General features: G+C 38.4%; 1 protein-coding gene across 1 annotated transcript in view; it reads left to right on the plus strand.

Moving 5' to 3' along the window:
- HGSNAT (heparan-alpha-glucosaminide N-acetyltransferase) overlaps positions 1-18,324 on the plus strand; it is a 154,285-nt gene that overhangs the window by 9,569 nt on the left and 126,392 nt on the right. Inside the window, exon 2 of the mRNA XM_053703202.1 lies at positions 16,417-16,529. Coding sequence (XP_053559177.1) covers positions 16,417-16,529 — 113 coding nt within the window. The remainder of the gene's footprint in view (positions 1-16,416; positions 16,530-18,324) is intronic.

The raw sequence follows: 18,324 nt of genomic DNA on the forward strand, positions 1-18,324 counted from the left end.
AAATCTTTTCATAGGTTTTCTGTTATCGGTCGTGGAGATTCATCTCCTACCTCCCTTATTCAGATCGACGATATACTCTCATATACCATTACCTCTACTGATAACCGTTTCAGTACTGGTTTGGCTATCTGCTATATGTGGACGGGTGTCTTTCGGCAAGTATGTTTTCATTACTTAAGACACTCTCAGCTATGGTTTGGCACTTTATGTATTAATATAAAGTTCTAAATATATGCATTGTACTTATATGTGCCATGAGTTAGGTTTATGTATATTTCCTTTTGCATACTATCCGTTGTTGGGAAAAACGTATTTAGGAAGTTATTTTTTCTTACCTGGGGCATAGTCTTTTCTTCAAAATTGACTGTTTTCTTTAATTTTCACCGGCAAAATTAGACTTGTGAGGCCGCAAAATGCTATTTATTTATTGCGTCATTCTTGGCGCGAGAATTTTTTTGGCGTGAAGGAACGTTCGTTGACGCAAGTTCGTCATTTCCGTTGTCTTAGTTGACGCCAGGTTCCTTGCACAAGGTTGCGTCTGCCATGACGCGAGTTGCGTCATTCCCGGATGTTAGCGGCAAAAAATTTAATTTTGCATTGCGCGTCATACTTGCCGCCAAATAATTTTATTATTTAAACCCCACTTCCTATATGCCTCTTGCCTTTCTCTATGCTCAGAGGGCTATGCTGTTTGCATTTGTTTCTCATTCCTGAAACTGCTATATAAGGAAATTGATCATTTTGCTTTATATGTTGTTTTTTCTCTTACATTTGCAAGATGTCTCAATCTGATCCTGTCTCAGAAACCACTGTTAGATTCCTGCTGCCTGATAACAGTTCTATAAAGATAAGTGTATCTGTTGTAATTTAGTAGAGATTATATCTCCAGCGGTAATATGTAACAGTTGTCATGATAAACTTTTACATGCAGAGAATGTATCCATCAGTACTAGTACAATGCCTGTGGTTCCTTCAACTTCTAATGTACATGATATCTCTGTGAATATAAAAGATGTTATTGCTGATGCGATTCAGAAGGCTTTGTCTGCTATTCCGACTTCTAATAAACGTAAAAGGTCTTTTAAAACTTCTCATAAAGTTGATGAAATTTCAAATGACCGACAACATACTGATTTATCCTCCTCTGATGAGGATCTATCTGATTCAGAAGATCCTACATCAGAGATTGGCACTGACAAATCTACTTATCTCTTTAAGATGGAGTATATTCGTTCCTTGTTAAAAGAGGTGTTGATTATTTTGGATACTGAGGAAACTAGTCCTTTTGATATTAAAACTAGTAAACATTTAATTTCTGTTTATAAACCTCCTGTGGTTAATCCAGAGGTTTTTCCAGTTCCTGATGCTATTTCTGATATGATTTCAAAGGAATGAAATAGGCCTAGTACTTCTTTTATTCCTTCTGCTAGGTTTAAGAAGTTGTATCCCTTGCCAGCAATTAGATTGGAGTTTGGGGAAAAAATCCCCCAAAGTTGATGGGGCTATCTCTACTCTTGCTAAACGTACTACTATTCCTATGGAAGATAGTACTTCCTTTAAAGACCCTTTAGATAGGAAACTTGAATCTTATCTAAGGAAAGCTTATTTATATTCTGGCTATCTTCTCAGGCCTGCCATTTCTATGGCTGATGTTGCAGCTGCATCAACTTTTTGGTTGGAAAGTTTAGCGCAACAAGAAACAGATCCTGATTTGTCTAGCATTGTTAGCTTGCTTCAACATGCTAATCATTTTATCTGTGATGCTATTTTTTGATATCATCAAAATTGATGTTAAATCTATGTCTTTAGCTATCTTAGCTAGAAGAGCTTTGTGGCTTAAATATTGGAATGCGGACATGGTATCTAAGTCTAGATTACTATCTCTTTCTTTCCAAGGTAACAATTTATTTGGAGAGACGAATAAAATTGGTTTCAGCTTGTCGGAACCTTCAGTCTCAATCAATCCCTTCAGTGGTTATGTGCATGGAAGTTTTAGGTCTCATGACTGCAGCATCGGATGCAATCCCCTTTGCTCGTTTTCATATGAGACCTCTCCAGCTTTGTATGCTGAAGCAATGGTGCAGGGATTATACAAATATATCACAATTAATATCCTTAAATCCCAATGTTCAACTTTCTCTGACTTGGTGGTTAGACCACCACCGTATAATTCAAGGGGCCTCTTTTGTTCATCCAACCTGGACTGTAATCACAACAGATGCAAGTCTTTCAGGTTGGGGAGCTGTCTGGGGAACTCTGACAGCACAAGGGGTTTGGAAATCTCAAGAGGCGAGGTTACCAATCATTATTTTGGAACTCCATGCTATTTTCAGGGCTCTTCAGGTTTGGCCTCTGTTGAAGAGAGAACCATTCATTTGTTTTCAGACAGCCAATGTCACAACTGCAGTCCCCTATCTATGAAAGAAGTATCTCAGATACTTGCTTGGGCAGAATCCAGCTCTTGTCTAATTTCTGCGGTACATATCCCAGGTATAGACAATTGGGAGGCGGATTATCTCAGCCGTCAGACTTTACATCCGGGTGAGTGGTCTCTCTCCATCCAGATGTGTTTTTTTTTCAGATTGTTCAGATGTGGGGTCTTCCAGAAATAGATCTGATGGCTTCTCATCTAAACAAGAAACTTCCCAGGTACCTATCCAGGTCCAGGGATCCTCAGGCGGAGTCAGTGGATGTTAGTAGTTCCTTGGTTTTACCAATCTGCTTATATCTTTCCGCCTATAGTTCTTCTTCCAAAAGTGATTTCCAAAATCATCATGGAACATTCGTTTGTGTTTCTGGTAGCTCCAGCATGGCCTTACAGGTACTGGTATGTTGACCTTGTCCAGATGTCCTGCTGTCAACCATGGCCACTTCCTTTAAGACCAGACCTTTTGTCTCAAGGACTGTTTTTCCATCAGGATCTCAAATTGCTAAATTTGAAGGTATGGAAATTGAACGATTAGTGCTTGGTCATAGAGGTTTGTCTGACTCGGTGATTGATACTATGTTACAGGCTTGTAAATCTGTTTTTAGTAAAATTTATTATTGAGTTTGGAAGACTTATATTTCATGGTGTTCTTCTCATAAATTCTCCTGGCATTCTTTTAGAATTCCTAGAACTTTATAGTTTCTTCAGGATGGTTTGGATGAAGGTTTATCTGCAAGTTCCTTGAAGGGACACATCTCTGCTCTTTCTGTTTTATTTCACAGAAAAATTGCTAAGTTTCCTGATATTCACTGTTTTGTTCAGGCTTTGGTCCGTATCAAGCCTGTCATTAAATCAATCTCTCCTCCTTGGAGTCTTATTTTGGTTTTGAAAGCTTTACAGGCTCCTCCTTTTGAGCCTATGCATTCTTTGGATATTAAACTACTTTCTTGGAAAGTGTTGTTCCTTTTGGCCATCTCTTCTGCTAGAAGAGTTTCTGAATTATCTGCTCTTTCTTGTGAGTCACCTTTTCTGAATTTTTTCATCAAGATAAGGCAGTTTTGCAGACTTCATTTAAATTTTTACCTGAAGTTATGAATACTAACAACATTAATAGGGAAATTGTTGTCCCCTCTTTGTGTTCTAATCCCAAGAATTCTTTGGAAAGATCCTTACATTCTCTGGACGTTGTAAGAGCTTTGAAATATTATGTCGAAGCTACTAAAGATTTCAGAAAGACTTCTAGTCTTTGTTGTCTTTTCTGGTTCTAGGAAAGGTCAGAAAACTTCTGCCATTTCCTTGGCATCTTGGTTAAAGCTTTTGATTCATAAGGCTTATTTGAAGTCGGGTCAGGCCCCGCCTCAGAGAATCACATCTCATTCTACTAGATCAGTCTCCACTTCGTTGGCTTTTAAGAATGAAGCTTCAGTTGATCAGATTTGCAAAGCAGAAACTTGGTCTTCTTTGCATACATTTACTAAATTCTACCGTTTTTATGTATTTGCCTCTTCGGAAGCAGTTTTTGGTAGAAAAGTTCTTCAGGCAGCTGTTTCAGTTTGATTCCTCTGCTTATGTTGTAAGTTTTTTTTCCATTTATAAGAGAAACTTATTTTTTTGGTTGTGGATTCAATTTTTTCAGCGGAAAATGGCTGTTTTTATTTTATCCCTCCCTCTCTAGTGACTCATGTGTGGAGTTCCACATCTTGGGTATTTCTATCCCATACGTCACTAGCTCATGGACTCTTGCCAATTACATGAAAGAAAACATAATTTATGTAAGAACTTACCTGATAAATTCATTTCTTTCATATTGGCAAGAGTCCATGAGACCCACTCATTTTTTGATAGTTATGTTTTTTTGTATAAAGCACAATTATATTTCCAATTCCTTTTTTTGATGCTTTCTACTCCTTTCTTTATCACCCCACTACTTGGCTATTTGTTAAACTGAATTGTGGGTGTGGTGAGGGGTGTATTTATAGGCATTTTGAGGTTTTGGAAACTTTGCCCCTACTGGTAGGATTGTATATCCCATACGTCACTAGCTCATGGACTCTTGCCAATATGAAAGTAATGAATTTATCAGGTAAGTTCTTACATAAATTATGTTTTTCTGATATAAATATAAAAACGGCTTTATTATACTCTTAGCATTTGTGAATAGAATTATTAAGATGGCAGAACAAATGAAATGGGAAACATTAGTTTTACTAATTATTGGTAAAGTAAGCTCCACATGTTGAAACGTTCTTTATTGTTATGCAGCTATAGTTTAAAGTTACATGAAACCCAACATTTTTCTTTCATGATTCAGATAGAGAATACAATTTTAAATAATATCCAATTTACTGCTATTATTTAATTTATTTTATTCTTGAGGTATTCTTTGTTGAAGAAATAGCAATTCACATGGGTGAGACAATCACACAAGGCATCTAATAGCAGCCTCCAATCAGCAGCTACTGATATATGCTTTCAACAAAGGATATCAAGATAATGAAGCAAATTAGATAATAGAAGTAAATTGGAAAGTTGTTTAACATTGCATGCTCTTTCTGACACATGAAAGAAAAGATTTGGATTTCATGTCCCTTTAAGTTTGCTGTACTGTTCAGAGTATGTGGGTATATATAGAATAATTTATTCGCCAAGTTTATAAAACAAAATTATTCGTGGCGCAGAAGGTATCAGATGACAATGAACAAACAAATACAACGAGCACCGTAAAACTCTAATCATCAAATATATTCACGAAGAGTGACTAAAGTATAATTTATCTTCGCAAAAGTGGAACAAGAGAAGTATTCCTGTTTGCTATTTTAATAGCCTGGGGAAAAAACGATTCAGAAAACAGTTTGTTCGAGTTCGTAAGACTCTTAAAGGGACACTGAACCCAAATTTTTTTCTTTCGTGATTCAGTTAGAGCATGCAATTTTAAGCAACTTCCTAATTTACTCCTATTATCAATTTTTCTTCGTTCTCTTGCTATCTTTATTTGAAAAATAAGGCATCTAAGCTTTTTTCTTGTTCAGGACTCTGGACAGCACTTTTTTATTGGCGGATGAATTTATCCACCAATCAGCAAGGACAACCCAGGTTGTTCACCAAAAATGGGCCGGCATCTAAACTTGCATTCTTGCATTTCAAATAAAGATGCCAAGAGAATAAAGAAAATGTGATAATAGGAGTAAATTAGAAAGTTGCTTAAAATTTCATGCTCTATCTGAATCATGAAAGAAAAAATTTGGGCTCAGTGTCCCTTTAACCTTGACCTACGATAAATAGACGATTAAAAAAACAATGGCCAGGGTGAGATGAATCGGATACATTATTTTCTTTCATGTAAGTGGCAAGAGTCCATGAGCTAGTGACGTATGGGATATACATTCCTACCAGGAGGGGGTACAATTTCCAAAACCTCAAAATGCCTATAAATACACCTCCCACCTCAATTATACCTCAGTTTTACAAACTTTGGTGAAGCAAATTGTGCTTGATGTCTTCTGTGAAAGGCGCTTCTAAACATTTTGAAACCCAATTGTGCACAGTGTTTGTCTGAGGGATGTGAAGGGAGTATTGCCTGATGATACCATGTTTTCGCCTATGGGAAATCTATTCTAGGGCTCTCTGTAAATCGGTCACAGGGATTCATCTGCTGCTTCCCTTTACAGATCGACATTATACTCCTCTACCATTACCTCTGCTGATATATTTCAGTACTTATTTGGCTGTCTGCTATATGTGGATGGGTGTCTTACACGGTAATTATATATCATTTTTTTAAGACACTCTCAGCTATGTTTGGCACTTTATATTATAAAGTTTTTAATATATATTGTATATATTTGCCATGAGTTAGGTCTGTGTATATTTCCCTTTGCAGTCTAACAGTTTCAGCATGGAGATTATGTTTATGGGAGAATTTAGGTATTTTTTTCTTACCTGGGATTCCAGTTAGTTGAAACTTGGAGTCTGTTTTTTAAATTTTTCTAACTCTTACTCATCCTTGAAAAGCAGTATCCTTAAAGGGACAGTCAACACCAGAATTTTTGTTGTTTAAAGGACCAGTCAACACATTCGATTTGCATAATCAACAAATGCAAGATAACAAGACAATGCAATAGCACTTAGTCTGAACTTCAAATGAGTAGTAGATTTTTTTTTTATAACAATTTTCAAAGATATGTCTATTTCCACTCCCCTTGTACCATGTGATAGCAATCAGCCAATCACAAATGCATATACATATAGTCTGTGAATTCTTGCACATGCTCAGTAGGATCTGGTGACTCAAAAAGTGTAAATATAAAAAAAGACTGCACATTTTTTTTTTAATGGAAGTAAATTGGAAAGTTGTTTACAATTACATGCTGTATCTGAATCATGAAAAACATAATTTATGCTTACCTGATAAATTCCTTTCTTCTGTTGTGTGATCAGTCCACGGGTCATCATTACTTCTGGGATATAACTCCTCCCCAACAGGAAATGCAAGAGGATTCACCCAGCAGAGCTGCATATAGCTCCTCCCCTCTACGTCAGTCCCAGTCATTCGACCAAGAATCAACGAGAAAGGAGTAACCAAGGGTGAAGTGGTGACTGGAGTATAATTTAAAAGATATTTACCTGCCTTAAAAAAGGGCGGGCCGTGGACTGATCACACAACAGAAGAAAGGAATTTATCAGGTAAGCATAAATTATGTTTTCTTCTGTTATGTGTGATCAGTCCACGGGTCATCATTACTTCTGGGATACCAATACCAAAGCAAAAGTACACGGATGACGGGAGGGATAGGCAGGCTCATTATACAGAAGGAACCACTGCCTGAAGAACCTTTCTCCCAAAAATAGCCTCCGAAGAAGCAAAAGTGTCAAATTTGTAAAATTTGGAAAAAGTATGAAGCGAAGACCAAGTTGCAGCCTTGCAAATCTGTTCAACAGAGGCCTCATTCTTAAAGGCCCAAGTGGAAGCCACAGCTCTAGTGGAGTGAGCTGTAATTCTTTCAGGAGGCTGCTGTCCAGCAGTCTCATAGGCTAAACGTATTATGCTACGAAGCCAAAAAGAGAGAGAGGTAGCAGAAGCTTTTTGACCTCTCCTCTGTCCAGAATAAACGACAAACAGGGAAGAAGTTTGGCGAAAATCTTTAGTTGCCTGCAAGTAGAACTTGAGGGCACGAACTACATCCAGATTGTGTAGAAGACGTTCCTTCTTTGAAGAAGGATTTGGACACAAGGATGGAACAACAATCTCTTGATTGATATTCCTGTTAGTGACTACCTTAGGTAAGAACCCAGGTTTAGTACGCAGAACTACCTTGTCTGAGTGAAAAATCAGATAAGGAGAATCACAATGTAAGGCTGATAACTCAGAGACTCTTCGAGCCGAGGCAATAGCCATTAAAAACAGAACTTTCCAAGATAACAATTTTATATCAATGGAATGAAGGGGTTCAAACGGAACACCCTGTAAAACGTTAAGAACTAAGTTTAAACTCCATGGCGGAGCAACAGCTTTAAACACAGGCTTGATCCTAGCTAAAGCCTGACAAAAGGCCTGGACGTCTGGATTTTCTGACAGACGCCTGTGTAACAAGATGGACAGAGCTGAAATCTGTCCCTTTAATGAACTAGCTGATAAACCCTTTTCTAAACCTTCTTGTAGAAAGGACAATATCCTAGGGATCCTAACCTTACTCCAGGAGTAACCTTTGGATTCGCACCAGTATAGGTATTTACGCCATATTTTATGGTAAATCCTTCTGGTAACAGGCTTCCTAGCCTGTATCAGGGTATCAATAACCGACTCAGAAAAACCACGTTTTGATAAAATCAAGCGTTCAATTTCCAAGCAGTCAGCTTCAGAGAAGTTAGATTTTGATGTTTGAATGGACCCTGTATCAGAAGGTCCTGTCTTAGAGGTAGAGACCAAGGCGGACAGGATGACATGTCCACTAGATCTGCATACCAAGTCCTGCGTGGCCATGCAGGCGCTATTAGAATCACTGATGCTCTCTCCTGTTTGATTTTGGCAATCAATCGAGGAAGCAGCGGGAAGGGTGGAAACACATAAGCCATCCCGAAGTTCCAAGGTGCTGTCAAAGCATCTATCAGAACCGCTCCCGGATCCCTGGATCTGGACCCGTAGTGAGGAAGTTTGGCGTTCTGGCGAGACGCCATGAGATCTATCTCTGGTTTGCCCCAACGTCGAAGTATTTGGGCAAAGACCTCCGGATGAAGTTCCCACTCCCCCGGATGAAAAGTCTGGCGACTCAAGAAATCCGCCTCCCAGTTCTCCACTCCCGGGATGTGGATTGCTGACAGGTGGCAAGAGTGAGACTCTGCCCAGCGAATTATCTTTGATACTTCCATCATTGCTAGGGAGCTTCTTGTCCCTCCCTGATGGTTGATGTAAGCTACAGTCGTGATGTTGTCCGACTGAAACCTGATGAACCCCCGAGTTGTTAATTGGGGCCAAGCCAGAAGGGTATTGAGAACTGCTCTCAATTCCAGAATGTTTATTGGAAGGAGACTCTCCTCCTGATTCCATAGTCCCTGAGCCTTCAGAGAATTCCAGACAGCGCCCCAACCTAGTAGGCTGGCGTCTGTTGTTACAATTGTCCAGTCTGGCCTGCTGAATGGCATCCCCCTGGACAGGTGTGGCCGATAAAGCCACCATAGAAGAGAATTTCTGGTCTCTTGATTCAGATTCAGAGTAGGGGACAAATCTGAGTAATCCCCATTCCACTGACTTAGCATGCACAATTGCAGCGGTCTGAGGTGTAGGCGTGCAAAAGGTACTATGTCCATTGCCGCTACCATTAAGCCGATCACCTCCATGCATTGAGCTACTGACGGGTGTTGAATGGAATGAAGGACACGGCATGCATTTTGAAGCTTTGTTAACCTGTCTTCTGTCAGGTAAATCTTCATTTCTACAGAATCTATAAGAGTCCCCAAGAATGGAACTCTTGTGAGAGGAAAAAGAGAACTCTTCTTTTCGTTCACTTTCCATCCATGCGACCTTAGAAATGCCAGAACTAACTCTGTATGAGACTTGGCAGTTTGAAAGCTTGAAGCTTGTATTAGAATGTCGTCTAGGTACGGAGCTACCGAAATCCCTCGCGGTCTTAGTACCGCCAGAAGGGCACCCAGAACCTTTGTGAAGATTCTTGGAGCCGTAGCCAATCCGAATGGAAGAGCTACAAACTGGTAGTGCCTGTCTAGGAAGGCAAACCTTAGATACCGGTGATGATCTTTGTGAATCGGTATGTGAAGGTAAGCATCTTTTAAATCCACTGTGGTCATGTACTGACCCTTTTGGATCATGGGTAAGATTGTCCGAATAGTTTCCATTTTGAACGATGGAACTCTTAGGAATTTGTTTAGAATCTTTAAATCTAAGATTGGCCTGAAAGTTCCCTCTTTTTTGGGAACCACAAACAGGTTTGAGTAGAACCCTTGTCCTTGTTCCGACCGCGGAACCGGATGGATCACTCCCATTAATAACAGATCTTGTACACAGCGTAGAAACGCTTCTTTCTTTATCTGGTTTGTTGACAACCTTGACAGATGAAATCTCACTCTTGGGGGAGATAATTTGAAGTCTAGAAGGTATCCCTGAGATATGATCTCTAGCGCCCAGGGATCCTGAACATCTCTTGCCCAGGCCTGGGCGAAGAGAGAAAGTCTGCCCCCCACTAGATCCGGTCCCGGATCGGGGGCTCTCGGTTCATGCTGTCTTTGGGGCAGCAGCAGGTTTCCTGGCCTGCTTGCCCTTGTTCCAGGACTGGTTAGGCTTCCAGCCTTGCCTGTAACGAGCAACAGCTCCCTCCTGCTTTGGTGCAGTGGAGGTTGATGCTGCTCCTGTTTTGAAATTCCGAAAGGGACGAAAATTAGACTGTCTAGCCTTAGCTTTGGCTTTGTCTTGAGGTAGGGCGTGGCCCTTACCTCCTGTAATGTCAGCGATAATTTCTTTCAAACCGGGCCCAAATAAAGACTGCCCCTTGAAAGGTATATTAAGTAATTTGGACTTAGAAGTAACATCAGCTGACCAGGATTTTAGCCACAGCGCCCTACGTGCTTGGATGGCGAATCCTGAGTTCTTAGCCGTAAGTTTGGTTAAATGTACTACGGCCTCCGAAATGAATGAATTAGCTAGTTTAAGGACTCTAAGCCTGTCCGTAATGTCGTCTAGCGTAGATGAACTAAGGTTCTCTTCCAGAGACTCAATCCAAAATGCTGCCGCAGCCGTAATCGGCGCGATACATGCAAGGGGTTGCAATATAAAACCTTGTTGAACAAACATTTTCTTAAGGTAACCCTCTAATTTTTTATCCATTGGATCTGAAAAAGCACAGCTATCCTCCACCGGGATAGTGGTACGCTTAGCTAAAGTAGAAACTGCTCCCTCCACCTTAGGGACCGTTTGCCATAAGTCCCGAGTGGTGGCGTCTATTGGAAACATCTTTCTAAATATTGGAGGGGGTGAGAACGGCACACCGGGTCTATCCCACTCCTTAGTAACAATTTCAGTTAGTCTCTTAGGTATAGGAAAAACGTCAGTACTCGCCGGTACCGCAAAGTATTTATCCAACCTACACAGTTTCTCTGGTATTGCAACGGTGTTACAATCATTGAGAGCTGCTAAAACCTCACCTAGTAATACACGGAGGTTCTCCAATTTAAATTTAAAATTTGAAATATCTGAATCCAATCTGTTTGGATCAGAACCGTCACCCACAGAATGAAGCTCTCCGTCCTCATGCTCTGCAAGCTGTGACGCAGTATCAGACATGGCCCTAGTATTGTCAGCGCACTCTGTTCTCACCCCAGAGTGATCACGCTTGCCTCTTAGTTCTGGTAATTTAGACAAAACTTCAGTCATAACAGTAGCCATATCTTGTAATGTTATCTGTAATGGCCGCCCAGATGTACTAGGCGCCATAATATCACGCACCTCCCGGGCGGGAGATGCAGGTACTGCCGCGTGAGGCGAGTTAGTCGGCATAACTCTCCCCTCGCTGTTTGGTGAAATTTGTTCAAATTGTACAGATTGACTTTTATTTAAAGTAGCATCAATACAGTTAGTACATAAATTTCTATTGGGCTCCACCTTGGCATTGGAACAAATGACACAGATATCTTCCTCTGAGTCAGACATGTTTAACACACTAGCAATAAACTTGCAACTTGGTTATAATCTTTTTTAGCAAAAACGTACTGTGCCTCAAAGAGGTACTAAACGATTAAATGACAGTTGAAATAATGAACTGAAAAACAGTTATAGCATCAAACTTTAAAACAACACAACTTTTAGCAAAGGTTTGTTCCCATTAGCAAAATAACAATAATTAAATTTGACATAAAAATTACAGAGCAACGTTTTTATTCACAGTCAATATAAAATTCTCACAGCTCTGCTGAGAGAATCTACCTCCCTCTAAAGAAGTTTGAAGACCCCTGAGATCTGTCGGAGATGAACCGGATCATGCAGGAAATATAAGAGTAACTGACTGGAATTTTTGATGCGTAGCAAAGAGCGCCAAAAACGGCCCCTCCCCCTCACACACAGCAGTGAAGAGAAACGAAACTGTCACAATTAAAACCAAACAACTGCCAAGTGGAAAATAATGCCCAAATATTTATTCACTCAGTACCTCAGAAATGTAAACGATTCTACATTCCAGCAAAAACGTTTAACATGATAAATACTTATTAAAAGGATTAGTGACTTTTAACAGAGTAGTTCCGGTGAAATACCATCCCCAGAATACTGAAGTGTATACATACATGTCATTATAACGGTATGGCAGGATTTTCTCATCAATTCCATTCAGAAAATAAAAACTGCTACATACCTCAATGCAGATTCATCTGCCCGCTGTCCCCTGATCTGAAGCTTTTACCTCCCTCAGATGGCCGAGAACAGCAATATGATCTTAACTACTCCGGTTAAAATCATAGTAAAAAACTCTGGTAGATTCTTCCTCAAACTCTGCCAGAGAAGTAATAACACGCTCCGGTGCTATTGTAAAATAACAAACTTTTGATTGAAGTCATAAAAACTAAGTATAATCACCATAGTCCTCTCACACATCCTATCTAGTCGTTGGGTGCAAGAGAATGACTGGGACTGACGTAGAGGGGAGGAGCTATATGCAGCTCTGCTGGGTGAATCCTCTTGCATTTCCTGTTGGGGAGGAGTTATATCCCAGAAGTAATGATGACCCGTGGACTGATCACACATAACAGAAGAAATGTAATTTAACCTGAGTGTCCCTTTAATAATAAAATAAAAAAAATGAAATGGTTTACTTTAAATTCAGAATGACTAACGAGAATGTTTTTGGTCTGTACCTGGGTAGTGTTTGCTAATTGGTGCACCAGGGACAAAGTGGGTACCACCAAATATTGATTTGATTTAGAGTTTTCTTCTGTTCACTCACTCTGCATTTTGTTCATTGATAAAAAAAAATAAACTATTAACATTTAATTTGAAAGCATTCTTACTTTACAGCATTTTTTCACACCTGCCTAAGACTTTTGCACAATGGGACGTTAAAGAGATATGAAACTCGACATTTTTCTTTCATGATTCTCATAGAGCATGCAATTTTAAACAACTTTCTAATTTACTTCTTTTTTTTTTTTGTTCTCTTGGTATCTTTTGTTGAAAAAGCAGGGACATAGCTTAGGAGATGTTCCATTTCTAGGGCACTATATGGCAGCAGTAAGAATGTTATCAATGTGTAAGTGCACTAGATGTTTACCTAGGTATCTCAACACAGAATATCATGGAAACAAAGAATATTTAATAATAGAACTAATAACTTTTTAAATGGTATCCTCAGTCTGAATCACAAAAGAATAATTTGGGGTTTCATATAGCCCTTTAATATTCTTACTATAATAAAAAAGTATCAACAACTTTTGTACTTCTTAAGGAAATTTAAAAAAATTTGGCCCAACTTTATTCAGCCCTCATCAAATCAGTTTTATCATCCTCTATTTTAACCTGGTATAGCTCTGCTACATTATCATTAATGGGGAATCTACACTGAACTGGGAGAACTGCGGGGAAAAAAAATTGGGTGTCAACTTATTTCTCTTAAGCCAATTATTTGCCTGCCTTTTTTTTTCTAATGCACTCTGATAAACTGCTCGCAATATCTGTTATCTACAAAAAGGAAGACTGGCAAACGATAATATTCATTATCAAAGACCATGTCTAAAGTGATATTTTGTGGCTGAAATAATAAAACCACAAAGCATCAAAAAAAATCCTCTTCAAACCATTATGGAGATTGCAAATGTAGATATATTTTAGGATCCAATAATATCTTAGATAACTAAACTAGTGTGTATGTAAACGATATAAATGAATAAAGTAATACATTGCAAAGATACATTGCAGAATACATTATTCTCTATATATAACACAATGCATTTCCAGTAGAAAACATCATTGAAATTAATCAAATGTTTTGATTCTTCAGTGCAAAATGTTCGATAAGTGATAGATTTTATATGCTCTTCCAGAAAAAAGCGAGAGTGATGGCACTACTATTGTATAATTATATTGGGATGGGTTTTTACTGATGCACAACTGGCCTTTATACTCAATGGTAGTAGCCTGTAGGTGCTGTGTATTAACGAGCACTTTTACTCATACAACTATATGAAGTTGCAAAAAAAAGCATACACATGTAGCATCCTGTGCTGTTGTAGGTATAGGATGGCATACGACACAAAAATTATAAAATTAAAAGATTTAAACTTTGATATAATTAAAAATTGCTACTTAAAATCAACTAGAGAAATATAGGGTTGGTCAGTATATAATTCCCTGGGAACAATTTTCACCAGGATTAGAAATAATGTACATAGGTAACGGTCAGTTGTCGTAATGGGATGAACAATAGGACCTTAAAATAACTCTGGTCCCTCTTATATGAGTGTTGCAGCCAGAAAAATAGTTCTAGGTCTGACAAGGGAAATTCCCAATATGTACTGGTGTTTGGTGCAAACAGTATACAATAATAGAACTTTCGTGCTAACTGTGGACAGATAGAAACTCACATGTATTAGGTTTTTATTGACAGAGGATACTAATAATTCTTGTTACAACTTGTGAAAAAATCATTTGCTGTAGCAATTATGTGTTACTGTCTATATTTGATAGACTCTTAGGTAAATTGCCCCAAGGTTTGATAATAGGAAAACAGGGCGAAGATTGCTCTAGGAATAGTCTGTCGTTAGAGAGAAATCTCATTATAAAGTTTCTAGTTACAACATTATTGAACTGTAGTATAATAATACTTATACCCTCTCTGTAAACCACCACAATTACAAGAATCAAGGTAAACCACCACAATTACAAGAATCAAGGTTTATTGTGGAATATCTAAACAGTTAAGTAATTTTGTATTAGGTAGAGAAACTATGTATTAAATAATGAATAGTGGTGGTATGTCTGCGTGTAGCTGGACACGTCAATTTAAATTTGTTTCTAATAAATATTTGTACTGATATTCAGACAACAGGATAGTAGATTGGCCGCTGTGGTTTACTTGGCGTCCTGGGTACATATATTCAAAGTACATAGCAGCTATGCTTATTGTAAATTAGACTGCCTAATGAAGGGTGTCTATTACTAGTTTATGCAGGTGCCAGACTCAGCATACATATACTACTTCTGTAGCATCATATGTTTGGATTAAGTTATAAATTTGTTATAATTACATTTAGTAATCTTCCGCTGCGATTTACATAGTTATCTGAACACTATGTAAATGTAGTATATTCCCCAGTGGCTTATATAATAATATGTAAATCAGCCGTGATTATCAACAATGTTCTCTAGATACACTGATGCAGCGTTGCTGCTTATAGTATCGGTTCAGCTTATTAATAAAGCGAAAGTTGCTTAGCTACGATTATTAGTATTTCATAGGCTAATTATCTCTCTCTCTGTAAGATAACAATAAAATATCTAAATCACCCAATCTGCCAGGGTAGGGGTAGTGATCGGTTTCCATTGTCTAGGGATAAGCTGAGTCATGCTATTTAATGATATATGAAGTACTTGAACACATAACTTGCTTGTGGCTTGTTTCCTCTTTTGGGAAAAAAAAGTAGGTCCAAAGTGAGTTTGCAGGGCCATTTCCATTTCAATTAATATTTCTTCCCAGAAGGCATGTCTATCAAATATGTAATAACATTCTTTAATTCCCCACAGCCTCTCCAACAGACACTAGAATCTGTAGGATGTCAAAAACCACCTAGTAAGCAATTTAGTGTTTATGCTTCCCAACATTTGTGGCTGGATATCAGGGACTCAAGAGATTGATGGGACCGGTTTCCATTTTTTGTGGGAGTAGTGTTGAGGTTGTGGGATAATGGGTGGTTTGTAGTGTGTCTGGGTGATCTGTGGGTGGGGCTAATGGAAAGTTTGCGAAAGTTTGTGACAGTGTGACACAACTCAGAATCGGGGACTGTCCCTCTCAAATCGGGACAGTTGGGAGGTATAATTGTTGGCTTCCACTATACACCATTGTTTTGAGTATAGGGATTTAGCCTGATTCTCTGAGACAGATTGCAAGAGGTTTTCTCAGTTTAGCAGAATAGACAGGGAAAGAGCCAGACTGATGATCTATGAGAAATCTGTAGTTTGTTAAAAATAAGCCTTTGGCAGGGAGCAGTGAATAACAAAAAAAATATCTAGGAGTGTTAGCAGTCTTGCCAACTGAGGTCTGTTTGCAGGTGTTTGTAACCTTTTATAGCTTTCCACTGTAATAAATCAATCTCCATATCTGCTCAGGTCAGTACTTATGTCTCCAGTGCCCAAGCAGATGTATTATTAAATCTTTTTATGTTTACATTATTCTGGGACCAAACCTGGAAGCCCCTTGTCTAATTGATGAAATATGTAGTGATTTTATGAATGGGGCATTTTTAACTGCATTTTTATCTTTCTTTACTTTTACTTTCAGATATTTCCAAGAGACCAACTCATTTAAAGATGGACCAAGCTTTGCTCCTGTTTAATAGTGAATTACACCATGAGAAGTTTAATGTATTTTGGCGTTCTGATCAGTGCTACCAGGTAATAGAAAACTCAAACTTTAATTGAATAATATTAAAACTCCAATGTTTTTATTAAGAATTTAAAAGTACAGTACTACATAGGTTATATGTATTTAATGGATAAAATGTGCCCATAGTAATTTACTGAATATTAGGGTATTTTTTTTATTTTCCTTTATTTTCCCTGATTTGTTGGTTTCAAGCGCCCAAGATACTATTATTTTAAATTAATTACAAAGAATAATCAGAACTGTGGTATAGAATAGCAAAACAGATGTCTTTTTAAACGTTGATTAAATGGACATAACATTTAAAATGAAACGTCCATAATTTAGTGGACAATTTTAAATAAATCTCCAATTGACGCCTTTGATTAAATGTACCTTGGTCTTGGTTTCCTTTAAGTTTTGAATAGAAACATATTTGCAATATGCATGTTTTGGCAAAAATGCTTCTAATAAAAGTTATAGCTGTTTCAAAAGTGTATTTAAGTATGCACCGTGCCCTAGCATTTTAAACATAGCACTTGTTTAGAGAGCAAAAGGTGCTTGTACCATCTGGTAATGATACAATTTGTTAATTGCTGACGTGACACAAGCCCCACTGATGCTCTGAGCAGCTGCAGTATTTAAAATGCTGGTTCACTGAGAATATCTAGCTATGCTTCACATGCACGTGCAGGGAATAATGCTAACACTAAAAAAGTGATAACCTTTACTAGAAGCATTTTGCCAATACATGTATATGCATTTAAATTTTGACCGGCATATCCCTTTAAAAGGACATTAAATCACTTTGTACAACTACAGTAGGACGGTTACTACTCACCATATAATAGTATTTTCTCCTGTACCTGTAGCTCGCTTTCAAGCCGTTCTCTTATTTTAACTCATTAGAGAATCTGGTTGGGAAAGCTTTTCATTTTATACTGGGCGCCGCCATCTTGTAGCTCATGTATTGTTGCATCCTGTGACAGAAGCAGTGCACTTTTACAGATTTGTGATGTCACTGGCTTTCTTTCATGTAATTAGCAAGAGTCCATGAGCTAGTGACGAATGGGATATACATTCCTACCAGGAGGGGTAAAGTTTCCCAAACCTTAAAATGCCTAAAAATACGCCCACCACCACACCCACAATTCAGTTTTACAAACTTTGCCTCCCATGGAGGTGGTGAAGTAAGTTTGTGCTAGATTCTACGTTGATATGCGCTCCGCAGCAGGCTGGAGCCCGGTTTTCCTCTCAGAGTGCAGTGAAGTTCTAAATATATGTCTTTAAACTTATATTTGTCATGATTCAGGATAATCAGTATTCCTTCATTCAGACTGTCCGTTTCATTATTTGGGATAATGCATATGAATAAATATTTTTTTCTTACCTTGAAAATTTTCAATTGACTATTTTTCCCTGCCAGCTGTTAGGCTCGCGGGGGCAGAAAATGCTTCTTTTTATTGCGTCATTCTTGGCGCAAACTTTTTTGGCGCAAAATTTTGTCATTTCCGGCGTCGTAGTTGACGCCGGAAGTTGTTTTTAGTTACATCATTTTTTTGACGCATGTGTATTCAGATGTTTTTTTGCGCCAAAAAATTTGGGCGTCGGTTTCGACGTCAGAGGTTGTGGCGTCATACTTGGAGCCAAAAAATATGGGCGTTGTACTTGGCGTCAATAATGTGGGCGTCATACTTGGCGCCAAAAATGTGGGTGTCATACTTGTTCCACTTTTTTCTCACATTATTTAAGTCTCACTTTTTTGTTGCTTCTGGTTGCTAGAGGCTTGTTTATTTTTGCATTTTTTCCCATTCCTGAAACTGTCAT

The sequence above is a fragment of the Bombina bombina genome, chromosome 2 (genome assembly GCF_027579735.1).
Source record: "Bombina bombina isolate aBomBom1 chromosome 2, aBomBom1.pri, whole genome shotgun sequence".
NCBI lineage: Eukaryota > Metazoa > Chordata > Amphibia > Anura > Bombinatoridae > Bombina > Bombina bombina.